Here is a 23,568-nt window from a genome sequence, read left to right on the forward strand (position 1 = left end):
ACCGTATTATATTTCGGTATTCTTTCGCGTATTAGCCCCCGGCCAACAATTATTGAGGCTCTAAAGTTAGCAAAGTTAGCGGGGAAAACCGCGTATGGAAGGTTAGCGAGTTTTGCTTTTCGCGTACCGTGTTATATTTCGGTATTCTTTCGCGTATTAGCCCCCGGCCAACAATGATAAAGGCTCTAAAGTTAGCAAAGTTAGCGGGGAAAACCGCGTATGGAAGGTTAGCGATTTTTGCTTTTCGCGTACCGTGTTATATTTCGGTATTCTTTCGCGTATTAGCCCCCGGCCAACAATTATTGAGGCTCTAAAGTTAGCGGGGAAAACCGCGTATGGAAGGTTAGCGAGTTTTGCTTTTCGCGTACCGTATTATATTTCGGTATTCTTTCGCGTATTAGCCCCCGGCCAACAATTATTGAGGCTCTAAAGTTAGCAAAGTTAGCGGGGAAAACCGCGTATGGAAGGTTAGCGATTTTTGCTTTTCGCGTACCGTGTTATATTTCGGTATTCTTTCGCGTATTAGCCCCCGGCCAACAATGATAAAGGCTCTAAAGTTAGCAAAGTTAGCGGGGAAAACCGCGTATGGAAGGTTAGCGATTTTTGCTTTTCGCGTACCGTGTTATATTTCGGTATTCTTTCGCGTATTAGCCCCCGGCCAACAATGATAAAGGCTCTAAAGTTAGCAAAGTTAGCGGGGAAAACCGCGTATGGAAGGTTAGCGATTTTTGCTTTTCGCGTACCGTGTTATATTTCGGTATTCTTTCGCGTATTAGCCCCCGGCCAACAATGATAAAGGCTCTAAAGTTAGCAAAGTTAGCGGGGAAAACCGCGTATGGAAGGTTAGCGATTTTTGCTTTTCGCGTACCGTGTTATATTTCGGTATTCTTTCGCGTATTAGCCCCCGGCCAACAATGATAAAGGCTCTAAAGTTAGCAAAGTTAGCGGGGAAAACCGCGTATGGAAGGTTAGCGATTTTTGCTTTTCGCGTACCGTGTTATATTTCGGTATTCTTTCGCGTATTAGCCCCCGGCCAACAATTATTGAGGCTCTAAAGTTAGCGGGGAAAACCGCGTATGGAAGGTTAGCGAGTTTTGCTTTTCGCGTACCGTATTATATTTCGGTATTCTTTCGCGTATTAGCCCCCGGCCAACAATTATTGAGGCTCTAAAGTTAGCAAAGTTAGCGGGGAAAACCGCGTATGGAAGGTTAGCGAGTTTTGCTTTTCGCGTACCGTGTTATATTTCGGTATTCTTTCGCGTATTAGCCCCCGGCCAACAATGATAAAGGCTCTAAAGTTAGCAAAGTTAGCGGGGAAAACCGCGTATGGAAGGTTAGCGATTTTTGCTTTTCGCGTACCGTGTTATATTTCGGTATTCTTTCGCGTATTAGCCCCCGGCCAACAATTATTGAGGCTCTAAAGTTAGCGGGGAAAACCGCGTATGGAAGGTTAGCGAGTTTTGCTTTTCGCGTACCGTATTATATTTCGGTATTCTTTCGCGTATTAGCCCCCGGCCAACAATTATTGAGGCTCTAAAGTTAGCAAAGTTAGCGGGGAAAACCGCGTATGGAAGGTTAGCGATTTTTGCTTTTCGCGTACCGTGTTATATTTCGGTATTCTTTCGCGTATTAGCCCCCGGCCAACAATGATAAAGGCTCTAAAGTTAGCAAAGTTAGCGGGGAAAACCGCGTATGGAAGTTTAGCGATTTTTGCTTTTCGCGTACCGTGTTATATTTCGGTATTCTTTCGCGTATTAGCCCCCGGCCAACAATGATAAAGGCTCTAAAGTTAGCAAAGTTAGCGGGGAAAACCGCGTATGGAAGGTTAGCGAGTTTTGCTTTTCGCGTACCGTATTATATTTCGGTATTCTTTCGCGTATTAGCCCCCGGCCAACAATTATTGAGGCTCTAAAGTTAGCAAAGTTAGCGGGGAAAACCGCGTATGGAAGGTTAGCGAGTTTTGCTTTTCGCGTACCGTGTTATATTTCGGTATTCTTTCGCGTATTAGCCCCCGGCCAACAATGATAAAGGCTCTAAAGTTAGCAAAGTTAGCGGGGAAAACCGCGTATGGAAGGTTAGCGATTTTTGCTTTTCGCGTACCGTGTTATATTTCGGTATTCTTTCGCGTATTAGCCCCCGGCCAACAATTATTGAGGCTCTAAAGTTAGCGGGGAAAACCGCGTATGGAAGGTTAGCGAGTTTTGCTTTTCGCGTACCGTATTATATTTCGGTATTCTTTCGCGTATTAGCCCCCGGCCAACAATTATTGAGGCTCTAAAGTTAGCAAAGTTAGCGGGGAAAACCGCGTATGGAAGGTTAGCGAGTTTTGCTTTTCGCGTACCGTATTATATTTCGGTATTCTTTCGCGTATTAGCCCCCGGCCAACAATTATTGAGGCTCTAAAGTTAGCAAAGTTAGCGGGGAAAACCGCGTATGGAAGGTTAGCGAGTTTTGCTTTTCGCGTACCGTGTTATATTTCGGTATTCTTTCGCGTATTAGCCCCCGGCCAACAATGATAAAGGCTCTAAAGTTAGCAAAGTTAGCGGGGAAAACCGCGTATGGAAGGTTAGCGATTTTTGCTTTTCGCGTACCGTGTTATATTTCGGTATTCTTTCGCGTATTAGCCCCCGGCCAACAATTATTGAGGCTCTAAAGTTAGCGGGGAAAACCGCGTATGGAAGGTTAGCGAGTTTTGCTTTTCGCGTACCGTGTTATATTTCGGTATTCTTTCGCGTATTAGCCCCCGGCCAACAATGATAAAGGCTCTAAAGTTAGCAAAGTTAGCGGGGAAAACCGCGTATGGAAGGTTAGCGATTTTTGCTTTTCGCGTACCGTATTATATTTCGGTATTCTTTCGCGTATTAGCCCCCGGCCAACAATTATTGAGGCTCTAAAGTTAGCAAAGTTAGCGGGGAAAACCGCGTATGGAAGGTTAGCGATTTTTGCTTTTCGCGTACCGTGTTATATTTCGGTATTCTTTCGCGTATTAGCCCCCGGCCAACAATGATAAAGGCTCTAAAGTTAGCAAAGTTAGCGGGGAAAACCGCGTATGGAAGGTTAGCGATTTTTGCTTTTCGCGTACCGTGTTATATTTCGGTATTCTTTCGCGTATTAGCCCCCGGCCAACAATGATAAAGGCTCTAAAGTTAGCAAAGTTAGCGGGGAAAACCGCGTATGGAAGGTTAGCGATTTTTGCTTTTCGCGTACCGTGTTATATTTCGGTATTCTTTCGCGTATTAGCCCCCGGCCAACAATGATAAAGGCTCTAAAGTTAGCAAAGTTAGCGGGGAAAACCGCGTATGGAAGGTTAGCGATTTTTGCTTTTCGCGTACCGTGTTATATTTCGGTATTCTTTCGCGTATTAGCCCCCGGCCAACAATTATTGAGGCTCTAAAGTTAGCAAAGTTAGCGGGGAAAACCGCGTATGGAAGGTTAGCGATTTTTGCTTTTCGCGTACCGTGTTATATTTCGGTATTATTTCGCGTATTAGCCCCCGGCCAACAATTATTGAGGCTCTAAAGTTAGCGGGGAAAACCGCGTATGGAAGGTTAGCGAGTTTTGCTTTTCGCGTACCGTATTATATTTCGGTATTCTTTCGCGTATTAGCCCCCGGCCAACAATTATTGAGGCTCTAAAGTTAGCAAAGTTAGCGGGGAAAACCGCGTATGGAAGGTTAGCGAGATTTGCTTTTCGCGTACCGTGTTATATTTCGGTATTCTTTCGCGTATTAGCCCCCGGCCAACAATGATAAAGGCTCTAAAGTTAGCAAAGTTAGCGGGGAAAACCGCGTATGGAAGGTTAGCGATTTTTGCTTTTCGCGTACCGTGTTATATTTCGGTATTCTTTCGCGTATTAGCCCCCGGCCAACAATGATAAAGGCTCTAAAGTTAGCAAAGTTAGCGGGGAAAACCGCGTATGGAAGGTTAGCGATTTTTGCTTTTCGCGTACCGTGTTATATTTCGGTATTCTTTCGCGTATTAGCCCCGGCCAACAATGATAAAGGCTCTAAAGTTAGCAAAGTTAGCGGGGAAAACCGCGTATGGAAGGTTAGCGATTTTTGCTTTTCGCGTACCGTGTTATATTTCGGTATTCTTTCGCGTATTAGCCCCCGGCCAACAATTATTGAGGCTCTAAAGTTAGCGGGGAAAACCGCGTATGGAAGGTTAGCGAGTTTTGCTTTTCGCGTACCGTATTATATTTCGGTATTCTTTCGCGTATTAGCCCCCGGCCAACAATTATTGAGGCTCTAAAGTTAGCAAAGTTAGCGGGGAAAACCGCGTATGGAAGGTTAGCGAGTTTTGCTTTTCGCGTACCGTGTTATATTTCGGTATTCTTTCGCGTATTAGCCCCCGGCCAACAATGATAAAGGCTCTAAAGTTAGCAAAGTTAGCGGGGAAAACCGCGTATGGAAGGTTAGCGATTTTTGCTTTTCGCGTACCGTGTTATATTTCGGTATTCTTTCGCGTATTAGCCCCCGGCCAACAATGATAAAGGCTCTAAAGTTAGCAAAGTTAGCGGGGAAAACCGCGTATGGAAGGTTAGCGATTTTTGCTTTTCGCGTACCGTGTTATATTTCGGTATTCTTTCGCGTATTAGCCCCCGGCCAACAATTATTGAGGCTCTAAAGTTAGCGGGGAAAACCGCGTATGGAAGGTTAGCGAGTTTTGCTTTTCGCGTACCGTATTATATTTCGGTATTCTTTCGCGTATTAGCCCCCGGCCAACAATTATTGAGGCTCTAAAGTTAGCAAAGTTAGCGGGGAAAACCGCGTATGGAAGGTTAGCGAGTTTTGCTTTTCGCGTACCGTATTATATTTCGGTATTCTTTCGCGTATTAGCCCCCGGCCAACAATTATTGAGGCTCTAAAGTTAGCAAAGTTAGCGGGGAAAACCGCGTATGGAAGGTTAGCGATTTTTGCTTTTCGCGTACCGTGTTATATTTCGGTATTCTTTCGCGTATTAGCCCCCGGCCAACAATGATAAAGGCTCTAAAGTTAGCAAAGTTAGCGGGGAAAACCGCGTATGGAAGGTTAGCGATTTTTGCTTTTCGCGTACCGTGTTATATTTCGGTATTCTTTCGCGTATTAGCCCCCGGCCAACAATTATTGAGGCTCTAAAGTTAGCGGGGAAAACCGCGTATGGAAGGTTAGCGAGTTTTGCTTTTCGCGTACCGTATTATATTTCGGTATTCTTTCGCGTATTAGCCCCCGGCCAACAATTATTGAGGCTCTAAAGTTAGCAAAGTTAGCGGGGAAAACCGCGTATGGAAGGTTAGCGAGTTTTGCTTTTCGCGTACCGTGTTATATTTCGGTATTCTTTCGCGTATTAGCCCCCGGCCAACAATGATAAAGGCTCTAAAGTTAGCAAAGTTAGCGGGGAAAACCGCGTATGGAAGGTTAGCGATTTTTGCTTTTCGCGTACCGTGTTATATTTCGGTATTCTTTCGCGTATTAGCCCCCGGCCAACAATTATTGAGGCTCTAAAGTTAGCAAAGTTAGCGGGGAAAACCGCGTATGGAAGGTTAGCGATTTTTGCTTTTCGCGTACCGTGTTATATTTCGGTATTCTTTCGCGTATTAGCCCCCGGCCAACAATTATTGAGGCTCTTAAGTTAGCGGGGAAAACCGCGTATGGAAGGTTAGCGAGTTTTGCTTTTCGCGTACCGTATTATATTTCGGTATTCTTTCGCGTATTAGCCCCCGGCCAACAATTATTGAGGCTCTAAAGTTAGCAAAGTTAGCGGGGAAAACCGCGTATGGAAGGTTAGCGAGTTTTTTTTTTCGCGTACCGTGTTATATTTCGGTATTCTTTCGCGTATTAGCCCCCGGCCAACAATTATTGAGGCTCTAAAGTTAGCGGGGAAAACCGCGTATGGAAGGTTAGCGAGTTTTGCTTTTCGCGTACCGTATTATATTTCGGTATTCTTTCGCGTATTAGCCCCCGGCCAACAATTATTGAGGCACTAAAGTTAGCAAAGTTAGCGGGGAAAACCGCGTATGGAAGGTTAGCGATTTTTGCTTTTCGCGTACCGTGTTATATTTCGGTATTCTTTCGCGTATTAGCCCCCGGCCAACAATGATAAAGGCTCTAAAGTTAGCAAAGTTAGCGGGGAAAACCGCGTATGGAAGGTTAGCGATTTTTGCTTTTCGCGTACCGTGTTATATTTCGGTATTCTTTCGCGTATTAGCCCCCGGCCAACAATGATAAAGGCTCTAAAGTTAGCAAAGTTAGCGGGGAAAACCGCGTATGGAAGGTTAGCGATTTTTGCTTTTCGCGTACCGTGTTATATTTCGGTATTCTTTCGCGTATTAGCCCCCGGCCAACAATGATAAAGGCTCTAAAGTTAGCAAAGTTAGCGGGGAAAACCGCGTATGGAAGGTTAGCGATTTTTGCTTTTCGCGTACCGTGTTATATTTCGGTATTCTTTCGCGTATTAGCCCCCGGCCAACAATGATAAAGGCTCTAAAGTTAGCAAAGTTAGCGGGGAAAACCGCGTATGGAAGGTTAGCGATTTTTGCTTTTCGCGTACCGTGTTATATTTCGGTATTCTTTCGCGTATTAGCCCCCGGCCAACAATTATTGAGGCTCTAAAGTTAGCGGGGAAAACCGCGTATGGAAGGTTAGCGAGTTTTGCTTTTCGCGTACCGTATTATATTTCGGTATTCTTTCGCGTATTAGCCCCCGGCCAACAATTATTGAGGCTCTAAAGTTAGCAAAGTTAGCGGGGAAAACCGCGTATGGAAGGTTAGCGAGTTTTGCTTTTCGCGTACCGTGTTATATTTCGGTATTCTTTCGCGTATTAGCCCCCGGCCAACAATGATAAAGGCTCTAAAGTTAGCAAAGTTAGCGGGGAAAACCGCGTATGGAAGGTTAGCGATTTTTGCTTTTCGCGTACCGTGTTATATTTCGGTATTCTTTCGCGTATTAGCCCCCGGCCAACAATGATAAAGGCTCTAAAGTTAGCAAAGTTAGCGGGGAAAACCGCGTATGGAAGGTTAGCGATTTTTGCTTTTCGCGTACCGTGTTATATTTCGGTATTCTTTCGCGTATTAGCCCCCGGCCAACAATTATTGAGGCTCTAAAGTTAGCAAAGTTAGCGGGGAAAACCGCGTATGGAAGGTTAGCGAGTTTTGCTTTTCGCGTACCGTGTTATATTTCGGTATTCTTTCGCGTATTAGCCCCCGGCCAACAATGATAAAGGCTCTAAAGTTAGCAAAGTTAGCGGGGAAAACCGCGTATGGAAGGTTAGCGATTTTTGCTTTTCGCGTACCGTGTTATATTTCGGTATTCTTTCGCGTATTAGCCCCCGGCCAACAATGATAAAGGCTCTAAAGTTAGCAAAGTTAGCGGGGAAAACCGCGTATGGAAGGTTAGCGATTTTTGCTTTTCGCGTACCGTGTTATATTTCGGTATTCTTTCGCGTATTAGCCCCCGGCCAACAATTATTGAGTCTCTAAAGTTAGCGGGGAAAATCGCGTATGGAAGGTTAGCGAGTTTTGCTTTTCGCGTACCGTATTATATTTCGGTATTCTTTCGCGTATTAGCCCCCGGCCAACAATTATTGAGGCTCTAAAGTTAGCAAAGTTAGCGGGGAAAACCGCGTATGGAAGGTTAGCGAGTTTTGCTTTTCGCGTACCGTGTTATATTTCGGTATTCTTTCGCGTATTAGCCCCCGGCCAACAATGATAAAGGCTCTAAAGTTAGCAAAGTTAGCGGGGAAAACCGCGTATGGAAGGTTAGCGATTTTTGCTTTTCGCGTACCGTGTTATATTTCGGTATTCTTTCGCGTATTAGCCCCCGGCCAACAATTATTGAGGCTCTAAAGTTAGCGGGGAAAACCGCGTATGGAAGGTTAGCGAGTTTTGCTTTTCGCGTACCGTATTATATTTCGGTATTCTTTCGCGTATTAGCCCCCGGCCAACAATTATTGAGGCTCTAAAGTTAGCAAAGTTAGCGGGGAAAACCGCGTATGGAAGGTTAGCGATTTTTGCTTTTCGCGTACCGTGTTATATTTCGGTATTCTTTCGCGTATTAGCCCCCGGCCAACAATGATAAAGGCTCTAAAGTTAGCAAAGTTAGCGGGGAAAACCGCGTATGGAAGGTTAGCGATTTTTGCTTTTCGCGTACCGTGTTATATTTCGGTATTCTTTCGCGTATTAGCCCCCGGCCAACAATGATAAAGGCTCTAAAGTTAGCAAAGTTAGCGGGGAAAACCGCGTATGGAAGGTTAGCGATTTTTGCTTTTCGCGTACCGTGTTATATTTCGGTATTCTTTCGCGTATTAGCCCCCGGCCAACAATGATAAAGGCTCTAAAGTTAGCAAAGTTAGCGGGGAAAACCGCGTATGGAAGGTTAGCGATTTTTGCTTTTCGCGTACCGTGTTATATTTCGGTATTCTTTCGCGTATTAGCCCCCGGCCAACAATGATAAAGGCTCTAAAGTTAGCAAAGTTAGCGGGGAAAACCGCGTATGGAAGGTTAGCGATTTTTGCTTTTCGCGTACCGTGTTATATTTCGGTATTCTTTCGCGTATTAGCCCCCGGCCAACAATGATAAAGGCTCTAAAGTTAGCAAAGTTAGCGGGGAAAACCGCGTATGGAAGGTTAGCGATTTTTGCTTTTCGCGTACCGTGTTATATTTCGGTATTCTTTCGCGTATTAGCCCCCGGCCAACAATTATTGAGGCTCTAAAGTTAGCGGGGAAAACCGCGTATGGAAGGTTAGCGAGTTTTGCTTTTCGCGTACCGTATTATATTTCGGTATTCTTTCGCGTATTAGCCCCCGGCCAACAATTATTGAGGCTCTAAAGTTAGCAAAGTTAGCGGGGAAAACCGCGTATGGAAGGTTAGCGAGTTTTGCTTTTCGCGTACCGTGTTATATTTCGGTATTCTTTCGCGTATTAGCCCCCGGCCAACAATGATAAAGGCTCTAAAGTTAGCAAAGTTAGCGGGGAAAACCGCGTATGGAAGGTTAGCGATTTTTGCTTTTCGCGTACCGTGTTATATTTCGGTATTCTTTCGCGTATTAGCCCCCGGCCAACAATGATAAAGGCTCTAAAGTTAGCAAAGTTAGCGGGGAAAACCGCGTATGGAAGGTTAGCGATTTTTGCTTTTCGCGTACCGTGTTATATTTCGGTATTCTTTCGCGTATTAGCCCCCGGCCAACAATGATAAAGGCTCTAAAGTTAGCAAAGTTAGCGGGGAAAACCGCGTATGGAAGGTTAGCGATTTTTGCTTTTCGCGTACCGTGTTATATTTCGGTATTCTTTCGCGTATTAGCCCCCGGCCAACAATGATAAAGGCTCTAAAGTTAGCAAAGTTAGCGGGGAAAACCGCGTATGGAAGGTTAGCGATTTTTGCTTTTCGCGTACCGTGTTATATTTCGGTATTCTTTCGCGTATTAGCCCCCGGCCAACAATGATAAAGGCTCTAAAGTTAGCAAAGTTAGCGGGGAAAACCGCGTATGGAAGGTTAGCGATTTTTGCTTTTCGCGTACCGTGTTATATTTCGGTATTCTTTCGCGTATTAGCCCCCGGCCAACAATGATAAAGGCTCTAAAGTTAGCAAAGTTAGCGGGGAAAACCGCGTATGGAAGGTTAGCGATTTTTGCTTTTCGCGTACCGTGTTATATTTCGGTATTCTTTCGCGTATTAGCCCCCGGCCAACAATGATAAAGGCTCTAAAGTTAGCAAAGTTAGCGGGGAAAACCGCGTATGGAAGGTTAGCGATTTTTGCTTTTCGCGTACCGTGTTATATTTCGGTATTCTTTCGCGTATTAGCCCCCGGCCAACAATGATAAAGGCTCTAAAGTTAGCAAAGTTAGCGGGGAAAACCGCGTATGGAAGGTTAGCGATTTTTGCTTTTCGCGTACCGTGTTATATTTCGGTATTCTTTCGCGTATTAGCCCCCGGCCAACAATTATTGAGGCTCTAAAGTTAGCGGGGAAAACCGCGTATGGAAGGTTAGCGAGTTTTGCTTTTCGCGTACCGTATTATATTTCGGTATTCTTTCGCGTATTAGCCCCCGGCCAACAATTATTGAGGCTCTAAAGTTAGCAAAGTTAGCGGGGAAAACCGCGTATGGAAGGTTAGCGAGTTTTGCTTTTCGCGTACCGTGTTATATTTCGGTATTCTTTCGCGTATTAGCCCCCGGCCAACAATGATAAAGGCTCTAAAGTTAGCAAAGTTAGCGGGGAAAACCGCGTATGGAAGGTTAGCGATTTTTGCTTTTCGCGTACCGTGTTATATTTCGGTATTCTTTCGCGTATTAGCCCCCGGCCAACAATGATAAAGGCTCTAAAGTTAGCAAAGTTAGCGGGGAAAACCGCGTATGGAAGGTTAGCGATTTTTGCTTTTCGCGTACCGTGTTATATTTCGGTATTCTTTCGCGTATTAGCCCCCGGCCAACAATGATAAAGGCTCTAAAGTTAGCAAAGTTAGCGGGGAAAACCGCGTATGGAAGGTTAGCGATTTTTGCTTTTCGCGTACCGTGTTATATTTCGGTATTCTTTCGCGTATTAGCCCCCGGCCAACAATGATAAAGGCTCTAAAGTTAGCAAAGTTAGCGGGGAAAACCGCGTATGGAAGGTTAGCGATTTTTGCTTTTCGCGTACCGTGTTATATTTCGGTATTCTTTCGCGTATTAGCCCCCGGCCAACAATTATTGAGGCTCTAAAGTTAGCGGGGAAAACCGCGTATGGAAGGTTAGCGATTTTTGCTTTTCGCGTACCGTATTATATTTCGGTATTCTTTCGCGTATTAGCCCCCGGCCAACAATGATAAAGGCTCTAAAGTTAGCAAAGTTAGCGGGGAAAACCGCGTATGGAAGGTTAGCGATTTTTGCTTTTCGCGTACCGTGTTATATTTCGGTATTCTTTCGCGTATTAGCCCCCGGCCAACAATTATTGAGGCTCTTAATTTAGCGGGGAAAACCGCGTATGGAAGGTTAGCGATTTTTGCTTTTCGCGTACCGTGTTATATTTCGGTATTCTTTCGCGTATTAGCCCCCGGCCAACAATTATTGAGCGTCTAAAGTTAGCGGGGAAAACCGCGTATGGAAGGTTAGCGATTTTTGCTTTTCGCGTACCGTGTTATATTTCGGTATTCTTTCGCGTATTAGCCCCCGGCCAACAATTATTGAGGCTCTTAATTTAGCGGGGAAAACCGCGTATGGAAGGTTAGCGATTTTTGCTTTTCGCGTACCGTGTTATATTTCGGTATTCTTTCGCGTATTAGCCCCCGGCCAACAATTATTGAGGCTCTAAAGTTATCGGGGAAAACCGCGTATGGAAGGTTAGCGATTTTTGCTTTTCGCGTACCGTATTATATTTCGGTATTCTTTCGCGTATTAGCCCCCGGCCAACAATGATAAAGGCTCTAAAGTTAGCAAAGTTAGCGGGGAAAACCGCGTATGGAAGGTTAGCGATTTTTGCTTTTCGCGTACCGTATTATATTTCGGTATTCTTTCGCGTATTAGCCCCCGGCCAACAATGATAAAGGCTCTAAAGTTAGCAAAGTTAGCGGGGAAAACCGCGTATGGAAGGTTAGCGATTTTTGCTTTTCGCGTACCGTGTTATATTTCGGTATTCTTTCGCGTATTAGCCCCCGGCCAACAATTATTGAGGCTCTAAAGTTAGCGGGGAAAACCGCGTATGGAAGGTTAGCGATTTTTGCTTTTCGCGTACCGTGTTATATTTCGGTATTCTTTCGCGTATTAGCCCCCGGCCAACAATGATAAAGGCTCTAAAGTTAGCAAAGTTAGCGGGGAAAACCGCGTATGGAAGGTTAGCGATTTTTGCTTTTCGCGTACCGTGTTATATTTCGGTATTCTTTCGCGTATTAGCCCCCGGCCAACAATGATAAAGGCTCTAAAGTTAGCAAAGTTAGCGGGGAAAACCGCGTATGGAAGGTTAGCGATTTTTGCTTTTCGCGTACCGTGTTATATTTCGGTATTCTTTCGCGTATTAGCCCCCGGCCAACAATGATAAAGGCTCTAAAGTTAGCAAAGTTAGCGGGGAAAACCGCGTATGGAAGGTTAGCGATTTTTGCTTTTCGCGTACCGTGTTATATTTCGGTATTCTTTCGCGTATTAGCCCCCGGCCAACAATTATTGAGGCTCTAAAGTTAGCGGGGAAAACCGCGTATGGAAGGTTAGCGAGTTTTGCTTTTCGCGTACCGTATTATATTTCGGTATTCTTTCGCGTATTAGCCCCCGGCCAACAATTATTGAGGCTCTAAAGTTAGCAAAGTTAGCGGGGAAAACCGCGTATGGAAGGTTAGCGATTTTTGCTTTTCGCGTACCGTGTTATATTTCGGTATTCTTTCGCGTATTAGCCCCCGGCCAACAATGATAAAGGCTCTAAAGTTAGCAAAGTTAGCGGGGAAAACCGCGTATGGAAGGTTAGCGATTTTTGCTTTTCGCGTACCGTGTTATATTTCGGTATTCTTTCGCGTATTAGCCCCCGGCCAACAATTATTGAGGCTCTAAAGTTAGCGGGGAAAACCGCGTATGGAAGGTTAGCGAGTTTTGCTTTTCGCGTACCGTATTATATTTCGGTATTCTTTCGCGTATTAGCCCCCGGCCAACAATTATTGAGGCTCTAAAGTTAGCAAAGTTAGCGGGGAAAACCGCGTATGGAAGGTTAGCGAGTTTTGCTTTTCGCGTACCGTGTTATATTTCGGTATTCTTTCGCGTATTAGCCCCCGGCCAACAATGATAAAGGCTCTAAAGTTAGCAAAGTTAGCGGGGAAAACCGCGTATGGAAGGTTAGCGATTTTTGCTTTTCGCGTACCGTGTTATATTTCGGTATTCTTTCGCGTATTAGCCCCCGGCCAACAATGATAAAGGCTCTAAAGTTAGCAAAGTTAGCGGGGAAAACCGCGTATGGAAGGTTAGCGATTTTTGCTTTTCGCGTACCGTGTTATATTTCGGTATTCTTTCGCGTATTAGCCCCCGGCCAACAATGATAAAGGCTCTAAAGTTAGCAAAGTTAGCGGGGAAAACCGCGTATGGAAGGTTAGCGATTTTTGCTTTTCGCGTACCGTGTTATATTTCGGTATTCTTTCGCGTATTAGCCCCCGGCCAACAATGATAAAGGCTCTAAAGTTAGCAAAGTTAGCGGGGAAAACCGCGTATGGAAGGTTAGCGATTTTTGCTTTTCGCGTACCGTGTTATATTTCGGTATTCTTTCGCGTATTAGCCCCCGGCCAACAATTATTGAGGCTCTAAAGTTAGCGGGGAAAACCGCGTATGGAAGGTTAGCGATTTTTGCTTTTCGCGTACCGTATTATATTTCGGTATTCTTTCGCGTATTAGCCCCCGGCCAACAATGATAAAGGCTCTAAAGTTAGCAAAGTTAGCGGGGAAAACCGCGTATGGAAGGTTAGCGATTTTTGCTTTTCGCGTACCGTGTTATATTTCGGTATTCTTTCGCGTATTAGCCCCCGGCCAACAATTATTGGGGCTCTTAATTTAGCGGGGAAAACCGCGTATGGAAGGTTAGCGATTTTTGCTTTTCGCGTACCGTGTTATATTTCGGTATTCTTTCGCGTATTAGCCCCCGGCCAACAATTATTGAGGCTCTAAAGTTAGCGGGGAAAACCGCGTATGGAAGGTTAGCGATTTTTGCTTTTCGCGTACCGTGTTATATTTCGGTATTCTTTCGCGTATTAGCCCCCGGCCAACAATTATTGAGGCTCTTAATTTAGCGGGGAAAACCGCGTATGGAAGGTTAGCGATTTTTGCTTTTCGCGTACCGTGTTATATTTCGGTATTCTTTCGCGTATTAGCCCCCGGCCAACAATTATTGAGGCTCTAAAGTTAGCGGGGAAAACCGCGTATGGAAGGTTAGCGATTTTTGCTTTTCGCGTACCGTATTATATTTCGGTATTCTTTCGCGTATTAGCCCCCGGCCAACAATGATAAAGGCTCTAAAGTTAGCAAAGTTAGCGGGGAAAACCGCGTATGGAAGGTTAGCGATTTTTGCTTTTCGCGTACCGTATTATATTTCGGTATTCTTTCGCGTATTAGCCCCCGGCCAACAATGATAAAGGCTCTAAAGTTAGCAAAGTTAGCGGGGAAAACCGCGTATGGAAGGTTAGCGATTTTTGCTTTTCGCGTACCGTGTTATATTTCGGTATTCTTTCGCGTATTAGCCCCCGGCCAACAATTATTGAGGCTCTAAAGTTAGCGGGGAAAACCGCGTATGGAAGGTTAGCGATTTTTGCTTTTCGCGTACCGTGTTATATTTCGGTATTCTTTCGCGTATTAGCCCCCGGCCAACAATGATAAAGGCTCTAAAGTTAGCAAAGTTAGCGGGGAAAACCGCGTATGGAAGGTTAGCGATTTTTGCTTTTCGCGTACCGTGTTATATTTCGGTATTCTTTCGCGTATTAGCCCCCGGCCAACAATGATAAAGGCTCTAAAGTTAGCAAAGTTAGCGGGGAAAACCGCGTATGGAAGGTTAGCGATTTTTGCTTTTCGCGTACCGTGTTATATTTCGGTATTCTTTCGCGTATTAGCCCCCGGCCAACAATGATAAAGGCTCTAAAGTTAGCAAAGTTAGCGGGGAAAACCGCGTATGGAAGGTTAGCGATTTTTGCTTTTCGCGTACCGTGTTATATTTCGGTATTCTTTCGCGTATTAGCCCCCGGCCAACAATGATAAAGGCTCCAAAATTAGCAAAGTTAGCGGGGAAAACCGCGTATGGAAGGTTAGCGATTTTTGCTTTTCGCGTACCGTGTTATATTTCGGTATTCTTTCGCGTATTAGCCCCCGGCCAACAATGATAAAGGCTCCAAAATTAGCAAAGTTAGCGGGGAAAACCGCGTATGGAAGGTTAGCGATTTTTGCTTTTCGCGTACCGTGTTATATTTCGGTATTCTTTCGCGTATTAGCCCCCGGCCAACAATGATAAAGGCTCTAAAGTTAGCAAAGTTAGCGGGGAAAACCGCGTATGGAAGGTTAGCGATTTTTGCTTTTCGCGTACCGTGTTATATTTCGGTATTCTTTCGCGTATTAGCCCCCGGCCAACAATGATAAAGGCTCCAAAATTAGCAAAGTTAGCGGGGAAAACCGCGTATGGAAGGTTAGCGATTTTTGCTTTTCGCGTACCGTGTTATATTTCGGTATTCTTTCGCGTATTAGCCCCCGGCCAACAATGATAAAGGCTCCAAAATTAGCAAAGTTAGCGGGGAAAACCGCGTATGGAAGGTTAGCGATTTTTGCTTTTCGCGTACCGTGTTATATTTCGGTATTCTTTCGCGTATTAGCCCCCGGCCAACAATGATAAAGGCTCCAAAATTAGCAAAGTTAGCGGGGAAAACCGCGTATGGAAGGTTAGCGATTTTTGCTTTTCGCGTACCGTGTTATATTTCGGTATTCTTTCGCGTATTAGCCCCCGGCCAACAATGATAAAGGCTCTAAAGTTAGCAAAGTTAGCGGGGAAAACCGCGTATGGAAGGTTAGCGATTTTTGCTTTTCGCGTACCGTGTTATATTTCGGTATTCTTTCGCGTATTAGCCCCCGGCCAACAATGATAAAGGCTCTAAAGTTAGCAACGTTAGCGGGGAAAACCGCGTATGGAAAGTTAGCGAGTTTTGCTTTTCACCCGTATTCTTTCGCGTATTGAAAGTTAGCGGGTTTCGCTGGGTTTTTAAATCTTAGTTAGATTTGCAGTCGGCTAATTAAAGAACAAACTCAAAGTTAGCTCTCCCAAACGTTATTAGGAAGAATCGTCAGAAGGAAATAAAAGTACGAAGTTTTCTGAAGAAGGTTTAGTAATGGTGCCGTACTTTTATTACGTACAAATCAAAAAGACGCCGGGCGAAGACGGGTATTAAAGCTAGTATAATATAAGAAAAGGTTGCGATTCAATAGATGGTAGTTACATCGTAACTAGTGTACGGCTTTTATTGAATCTACTTCAAATTTCGCGAAAAAATAATATTAATTCTACTAGCGATCGTTAGATGGCGTTGCGAGACATAGTGAGATTTCCACATCAAGAGCAGACTACTCTTCGTCAAACAGCAGTGATAGGCCCGTACGCTAACCTCTCCGTAAAATATCCTGGCTAGAGCAAACTAAGAATGTGTGCGGTTGTATACCATTGAACCGAATCCCATTGCAACGAAAAGTATTTTCGTTTATAGCCCAATATGGTGGGGATTCGGTTGATTCGGAATTTTAAATCTGCTTCGTGTTTTTATTTGTAGATTTTGATGTATAGTAGGGTTCGCGATTTTAGTATTCATAATTTGTTCTAAGCTATGAATATAAATGCAGGACATATGTCAGGCTTTTTAGTTTAATGGTATTCGGTCGAATGGGATTCGATTTAATGGAAAATAATGCTATGGGTTTTCCTAATAGACCGAAATATATTTATTTAGGCTATCAGGTTAGGTTAAGGTTAGGTTAATCTTAAGGTTGTTCCAGGTTACTTTTTTTACTTCCCAACGGTACGAAATAATAAATATTTAAGACATAGTTTAGTCCAAAATAAATATACTATCGTCACGTACCCTACGGTAAGTAAAAATGTACCACTACTGTATATTGAATAAAAACCGCGCAAAACGTGGTTTTCGGTCTATTGGACTTCGGTTGAATGGTACATTCGGACGAATGGGATTTCGGTACAATGGTCTACAATCATGTGTGCGGAAAATGTGAGAGTTGAAGGTATTATCTTTTAGCCTATTACGTCATATTCTTATCGTACAAGGGAGACCCGTGCAACAACTTCTTCAGAACGCCGTTCGAAAGCATCATGGCCCTTTTCGTCATGTCTTTGACGCAGTTTCAGGATATTTACGAAGAGTTTGAAAACACGGACCATCCTTACGTTGCCAAGGTCTGTCCACCAAAATATATTCTTCAACTCTCAACTTTGCGTTCATAAGTATTTCTGAACACGCAGACGATGTTTATAATGTATATGGCTCTGGTCGGAATTCTACTGATCAATATGCTGATCGCCATGATGGGCAAAACCTACCAGGACATCGCAGCCAGAAAGAACGAATGGCTCAGACAAGTAAGCGAACGTTTTCAATTTTAAGTCAGTAAATACGTTTCATAAGTGTGCCAACTAGGAGGAACAAACACAGCACCCGACAGAAGGAGAACGCAGCCCGTCAAAAGTCGTGCATTTTCTCGCGTACATTTTTCATTGGTTAGACGCTTTAACGTCTGCTGCCGTCGGAAAAGGAAAATTCGGAAATTGTCTTCCCCCTTTCCGTAAAACGTTCAGCGTAAAGGCTCGTCCAATGAAATTTGTACGCAACACTGCGTTAGCGTGTTTAAAGGCTAGCTGCGTTCTCCTTGTGTTTGTTGCTCCTATAGGTGCCAGTTAGTTCAAATTAGAGTTGTTAATTTTCCGGAAAAATAAAATTCGCGGAAAAAGTTTCCGCAAATCTGAAAATAAAAATTGAAACAAATTAATTTTTAAGGGTTTTTAATGTTTTCATTTTTTTAAAGTTATAAAATGTCTAATAAGAGTAAACATACTACAAATCATTAATAGTGTTACATTGTTAATAAGTTTAAACTAGTCTAGAGGTTTAGTTTTACTTTTATATTCGAAAAAATGAGGCACAAATGCTGTTTCATTTAAATTTGCAATCAATAATAAACTAATCATGGAATGGAAACTTTTTTTATTTTTTTCGGAAAAATACGGAAAATTTTCTGACTTACAACTCTAGTTCAAATCAAGGTTGGCACTTTTTTATTTTTTTCATAAAAATCATATTAATGGATTTTTTAAATTTTATTGAATTTCTTGTTTTTATACAATTAATGGATTTTTTTCTGCTATAATTAATTGGTATTTAATATTTTAGTTTGCTCAGATGTATTTCAATTTATAAGAACCAATTTTTCGCCATTATTTATTCCTCCATTGAAATACAATGTGTGATTTAAATCAATAATTTTTTAATTTAATCAGCCAACCGTGGTTCAAATAATTTATAATAGCAAATTTGCATAACAGAAAATAGCCCAAAAATAGTGCGATGATAAATGCGACGACCCTTTTCCGTTTAATTCAATAACCCATTCCATAACTCTACGATTTTGTTTCTAAGAGTGCCAGTTAGTCGAAATAAAAATAATAATTGTGACGTCACCCCCCAAAACTCTGAGCGCCTCTAGCGTTAAAATAATACAACATAAAAAAATTATCAGTCGCCGGTCCTACGTATCGGCACGACTTCTGGCACGCACTAACTATGAAGACGAAGCAAAGAGCACGAATTAGACTTAATGACTAAGTCTGAAGTCCACCAACAATTTTTGGTCATTCTAGAAATGACTATCGGCAAATATTTAGCGCATGTAGTTTAAGGAACTAATACACTTATGTTGGTGAAACGTAATCATAAACTTACGGTTTTATTCCACGAAAATATTTCCGTAGCTAAAAGTACAATTTATGATTTTTGAAATAGTGGGCTCGTATAGTTCTAGTCGTGGAGAGAGGCGTACCACCCAAAGAATGCCTCAAACAGCTGATGAGGTATTCACAACCAATGGCTGACGGACGTAGAGCCTTAGTCGTTCGACAACAACACGATGTGAGCGTTTGATTTATTCGTAAAGTATGGTTTTTCCTCGGCTGTGATAAATTTTGCAAACTAGTTTCCAGAGAATAGTTTTTAGCCAGCGTAACATCTTGTACTGATTACAAACCTACTAACAATGTAGGCGGCAACTGTTTTTGACAATTTGATTGGAAACTTTTTCCTTTCTTCCATGGTTCTTGAGATTAATAAACTTGGTTCATTCTAGAGGCGTTGCTAAGCAGACAAAAACCATTATTACTGAAGCAAGGGTGTTTTAATATGTAAAATAGTACTAGAATGCTTATTATATTACTTTTTAAAATAATAAAAAAAATTTTAATTATTCAATTCGGTGCCAATTCGGTCTGACCACACTACTGTTACCCTTATGACGTTCTAAGGTTAAAACCCCCATTGGGCGACAGATAATTTTCATAGTTATCACTAAATTTACAGCTAGATCAGAATATATTTTTTTTTTATCTTTGTGCCATTTAGATTAAATTTCGTTACGGTCGGTCTCATTAGATGGCACCAGGTGCTCAATGGATTACGTTTATAGAATCAGTGTCGGAATATTATACGACAAAGGTCAGCAACTGAATAAACGATGGCTATAATTAATTTGTTCGTCAGTGATTCATTCATCCAACTGAAGAGGGTGATACTGTATGCTTACATACGATTTAAGAAAATCAAACTCTCGTAATTAATTAGAGCAACTGAATTTACCCTTTTAAATCATTCTTAAAGGGTGTATAAAGCTACACATTTATGGTGGATCACCTAGTTTCACATTTGTATGCTAACAGGCTTAACTGTTTTACTGTTGCCGCTTGTTACGTAAAAATAATTTGTAGTGGATGTTAAGGCTGGTTCACACGGGCAGTGTTTTCAGGGTTTCTAGTGTTACTCCCTTTTCCCTTTGCTCTGGAGCGCAGGAAATCGACTGTGAACACGGACAAAATTTGTCGGATTTTACCACCGACAGCGCGGTCGGTACACGAGAAAGCGGATGACTTTTTTGAGGCGCGTTGGGTTCGACCAATCAGCGAGCGTTATGCCGTCACGTGATAGACGCAAAAATTCGTAAGCCTACTTTCAAAGATTTTCAAATTCGCTCCTTATATCACGTGGCAGTGTAACACTCGCTAATTGTTCGAGCTCAAAGTACTTAAAACAAGTTGGCAAGCCAAAATATACCTCTCCTCGGAAGAATGGTCCCTAGTGGTATTAATTTCTCGACACGACCCCCAAAGATATCTCCGCAATTCAGAGTTATTTACGAAAAACGTATTCTCGGTTCAAACCCTGCCCGGTATAAAATTTTAATTTTAATTTAAATAATTGAGACGAAACAATCGAGTTTAATTTATTCAGAATATTATAAATTAAGTGGTTACAACAGCGAGTTAGACTTACTAAAACAATGCACAATTTAATTTACCCTTTTTACAGTACATATTTATCAGTTGAATATAATACTAAGCAAATTTTAATGAAAGAAATATCTACAGATGGTAATTGTATTTTTATCGCTTACGAAATACTTGCCGCATCTTTAACGCTCATTTTATTTCAACACTCGTAGACTTCCAGTTGACGTTGTGACACATACCGCATGAAAAAGACCAATGCCGTCCAATTTCCAATATCATATAATGACTCGCACACCCAGGAAATCATTGACTGCGTTAGAAATCGTAGATATCCAAATATCCACACCAAATATATTTACAAGAAGCAAAAACCTTACCATCAACAAAGCACAGAGAACCACTTGACTAACCGCCAGCTCTTAAAGCAATAAACGTTAAATTATCGTCTTTGAATTAACACAACTATATATAGGTCGTTAATAATACCCGTAAATAAATAACAAAAAACTAACAAAGTGGACCACCCAAAGGGTCTACCCTTTAACCCTCTTATCTCGGCTGACTGCGCTAAAACAAGATTTAACCTTTAAAATTTAATTCGTAAAAAAACCAGATTAGGCCTTCATAAATGCATTAATAAAAAAAGACTTTATTACCTATTATGCTTACGATGCGTGTCTTAATTTCAGTGAACCTAAGCAGCTATCGGTGGTTCTGTGGTAGAGCGCTCGACTGCCAAGCCGAATGGTCTGGGTTCGAAACCTGGGTGGCGCATTTGTTTTTAATCAATAGAGAAACGCTAAATTAGAATTTCTTCGATGCAATAATTTCAATTTCAATTCTATTTCAATTAAACCAAAATTTCGTACTCTATTAAATACGCTTCCGATAAAGCTGAAGGTCTAATTTTCAATAAGGCGTAACAAGTGTCGGTGGTTCTGTGGTAGAACGTCCGCCTGTCAAGCAGGAGGTCTCGGGTTCAAATCCCGCCCGATGCGATCGCAAATTGATACTAAGACGAATACCGTGTACAACTGGTGGAAACCCTGCCATTGGACGTTGAGAGGTAGCATTACACTCAGCACTCGGTCCGTCCCAAAGTCATTAAGAAGATGTTGGAGAGAAAACGCCCATATAAACACAACAGACTCAACATGCACAACCATCAGAACACAAACACAACAAATTCAACACTCACAACCTACGCATAAACATTACAAAAACGTAATACACCAAACCGTCACGACGGTGAGCGAAAAAACACCATCCAAACCAAAATGCGAACGCGTTCGCAGACCCACAGACAGACACGGTGGTTGTATAACCCCTCCTAGGGGAATTTGTCCCCTCGGAGAGGTAAAAACCGGGAAATTAAAGTAGAGATATATCAAAATTTTTTTCTCCGTTTTCTCGTTTGCCGGCAGCGCTCTTGGCGGCAAAATCCGTCAAATTTTGTCCGTGTACACAGCTGCCCTACGTTTCAGAAACACATTACGGCCATTTTGGACTTTTTGAGTTTGAATGCACCTAATACTAATTTTAGGGTGCTGTATTTAAATTTTCCGTTTTTTCTATCTGGTCTAGTTATCGAGATGTGAAAATGCAAAAACGCATTAAAATCGAAAAGGTTCGAAAATACTCCGCAGAAACGCATTAACGACAGTCGGAAATTTGCAGAAACGCATTATGTCGTTATTAACCAATAAGAGTCTTCATTTCGTATAATTTCTTCAGCTGCATTCCCAGGGTAACCAGTCACTAGCTGCGTTCACACTAGACACTTTGGAACCCTTTTAAAACGGTTTCAAAAGATCGAATTGTAAAATTTTTATATCGAATGTATTTATCGTATGGCTATTAATACAGTTGACACCGAAAATGTTCAATTTTATCCTCCGAAACCGTTTAAAAACGGTTCCAAAGTGTTTAGTGTGAACACAGCTTAAATGGCCGTTACTCAGTATTATTATACCACAGAGTGCGTTTCTGCCCAGGGTTTTAGCCAAATATAAACGTACAAAACGCATTATGTCAAATTATTCTGAGATTTACTTAATTTTGGCGACAGTCGTTGTCATATTTAGATTGCGGACTAAAAGAAACTCCTAACAACTAGTTTTCAGTTACCTAAATACTGTAGTATTGTTATTTTTCATAAGAATTACAAAAATCGATTTATCTCGAAATGCCATTTTTGGAGAAAATGCGTTTCTGAAACGTAGGACAGATAGTCGTTTTCCTGTGCGCCAGAACAATGGGAAAAGGCAGTAAAACTAGAAAATTGGAGAAAACCCGTGTGAACCAGCCTAGGCCTGACTATTTTGGAGATTAATTTTGGTTTAAAGGGGAACGGACAAGCTTTTCCAAATACGGCCTTATTTCCGTATCAAAAGATTAACAAGACGTTCAATATACTAACACGTACCTTTCTTTGTCTTGAAAAATAGCTTTTGGCCCAAAAAGTTGAAACGAAAAATAACGTCAGGTGTTTGGGTTTGAATTTTCGCCGCCATCTTAGGGGCTGCCGCCAGCGCCCCTAACCCCGTATGAGCGATTTGCGAACTATCCTAACTTTTAAAATCGCGCAATTTAGGCTTAAGTGTCTTATAACTGGAACGCGCCGCGCTTGCAAAACAATTTTTTTGCGTCTTCAGCAGCGCGCAATTTTACGTTGTTTTTCTGTCTCACCGACTTCTCACCAGGTGTCGCGGCGGACGCGCACTTTTCGATTTCCAGAAATTTCTTTATTTTATTAAAAATTAACCACTCAATATTTTTTGATGCGGTTTTCGCCGTACATTTTAGTTTTTAATTTACTATAGGGCTATCTAACTGGTTAAAGCTTGACCATTCCCCTTTAAATTTGATTTTTATCCCGTCTAGGAATACGAGAAAGAAGAGCTGAGAATTCTAGACGAACTGAAAACAACGCATCTGGAGAATAGACGTCGACAACAGGCCGGTTCTAACATCCTTTCGCCTCCCAGTACGCCACAGAAAACCATCAGTTCTACGAGCTTGTAACAACGTAACGATGCCATAGCTCGTATTTTCGGTTTTAAAACGAAACGGTTTTAATATTGGCGCAGATACGAGCGGTTCTACTAGAATCTAGAGCAGTCCCGGTGTAACTTGAAGTCGAGCTACGCGTTGAAACTTCTCTGTCCCAGTGAAATCTCTCCGACGAAGAAACGCGCCTTCCTCGATGTTTCCCCAAAAGATTTCTGGGACGGAGACCCGGCTTAGAGGTCACAGTATATTAATTTGAATTCGTCATTAGTACGATTGATCGCGAGGTATTCCAAGGGTTGTATACTATTGGACCGAATCCCATTGAACCGAAAAGTATTTTCGTTTATAGCCCAACATGGCGGGATTCAGTTGAATGGGAAATTTAAATTTAGTTCCGGTTGGGTTAGGTTAGGTTAGGTTGGGTTGGGTTAGGTTAGGTTAGGTTAGTTCAGGTTGGGTTGGGTTACGTTAGGTTAGGTTAGGTTAGGTTGGATATGGTAGGCAACTATTTCACGTCGGGTCTTATCAAGGTTATTTTCCAAAATTAAACCCGGAAAATATCAAATTTCAAGGGAAAAAGGTCTAAAAATACACGTCGGTACGAAATAATAAA

General features: G+C 42.4%; 1 protein-coding gene across 1 annotated transcript in view; it reads left to right on the forward strand.

Moving 5' to 3' along the window:
- The window catches only part of LOC149948366 (transient receptor potential cation channel subfamily V member 5-like), a 58,125-nt gene extending 35,136 nt beyond the window's left edge, over positions 1-22,989 (forward strand). Inside the window, exons 13-16 of the mRNA XM_090171063.1 lie at positions 16,693-16,850; positions 16,917-17,033; positions 18,451-18,576; positions 22,827-22,989. Coding sequence (XP_090027189.1) covers positions 16,693-16,850; positions 16,917-17,033; positions 18,451-18,576; positions 22,827-22,967 — 542 coding nt within the window. The 3' untranslated portion in view covers positions 22,968-22,989. The remainder of the gene's footprint in view (positions 1-16,692; positions 16,851-16,916; positions 17,034-18,450; positions 18,577-22,826) is intronic.
- The last annotated feature ends 579 nt before the right edge of the window (positions 22,990-23,568 follow it).

This window comes from Leiobunum rupestre, chromosome 4 (genome assembly GCF_980474605.1).
Source record: "Leiobunum rupestre chromosome 4, qqLeiRupe1.1.hap1, whole genome shotgun sequence".
Classification (NCBI taxonomy): Eukaryota; Metazoa; Arthropoda; class Arachnida; order Opiliones; family Sclerosomatidae; genus Leiobunum; species Leiobunum rupestre.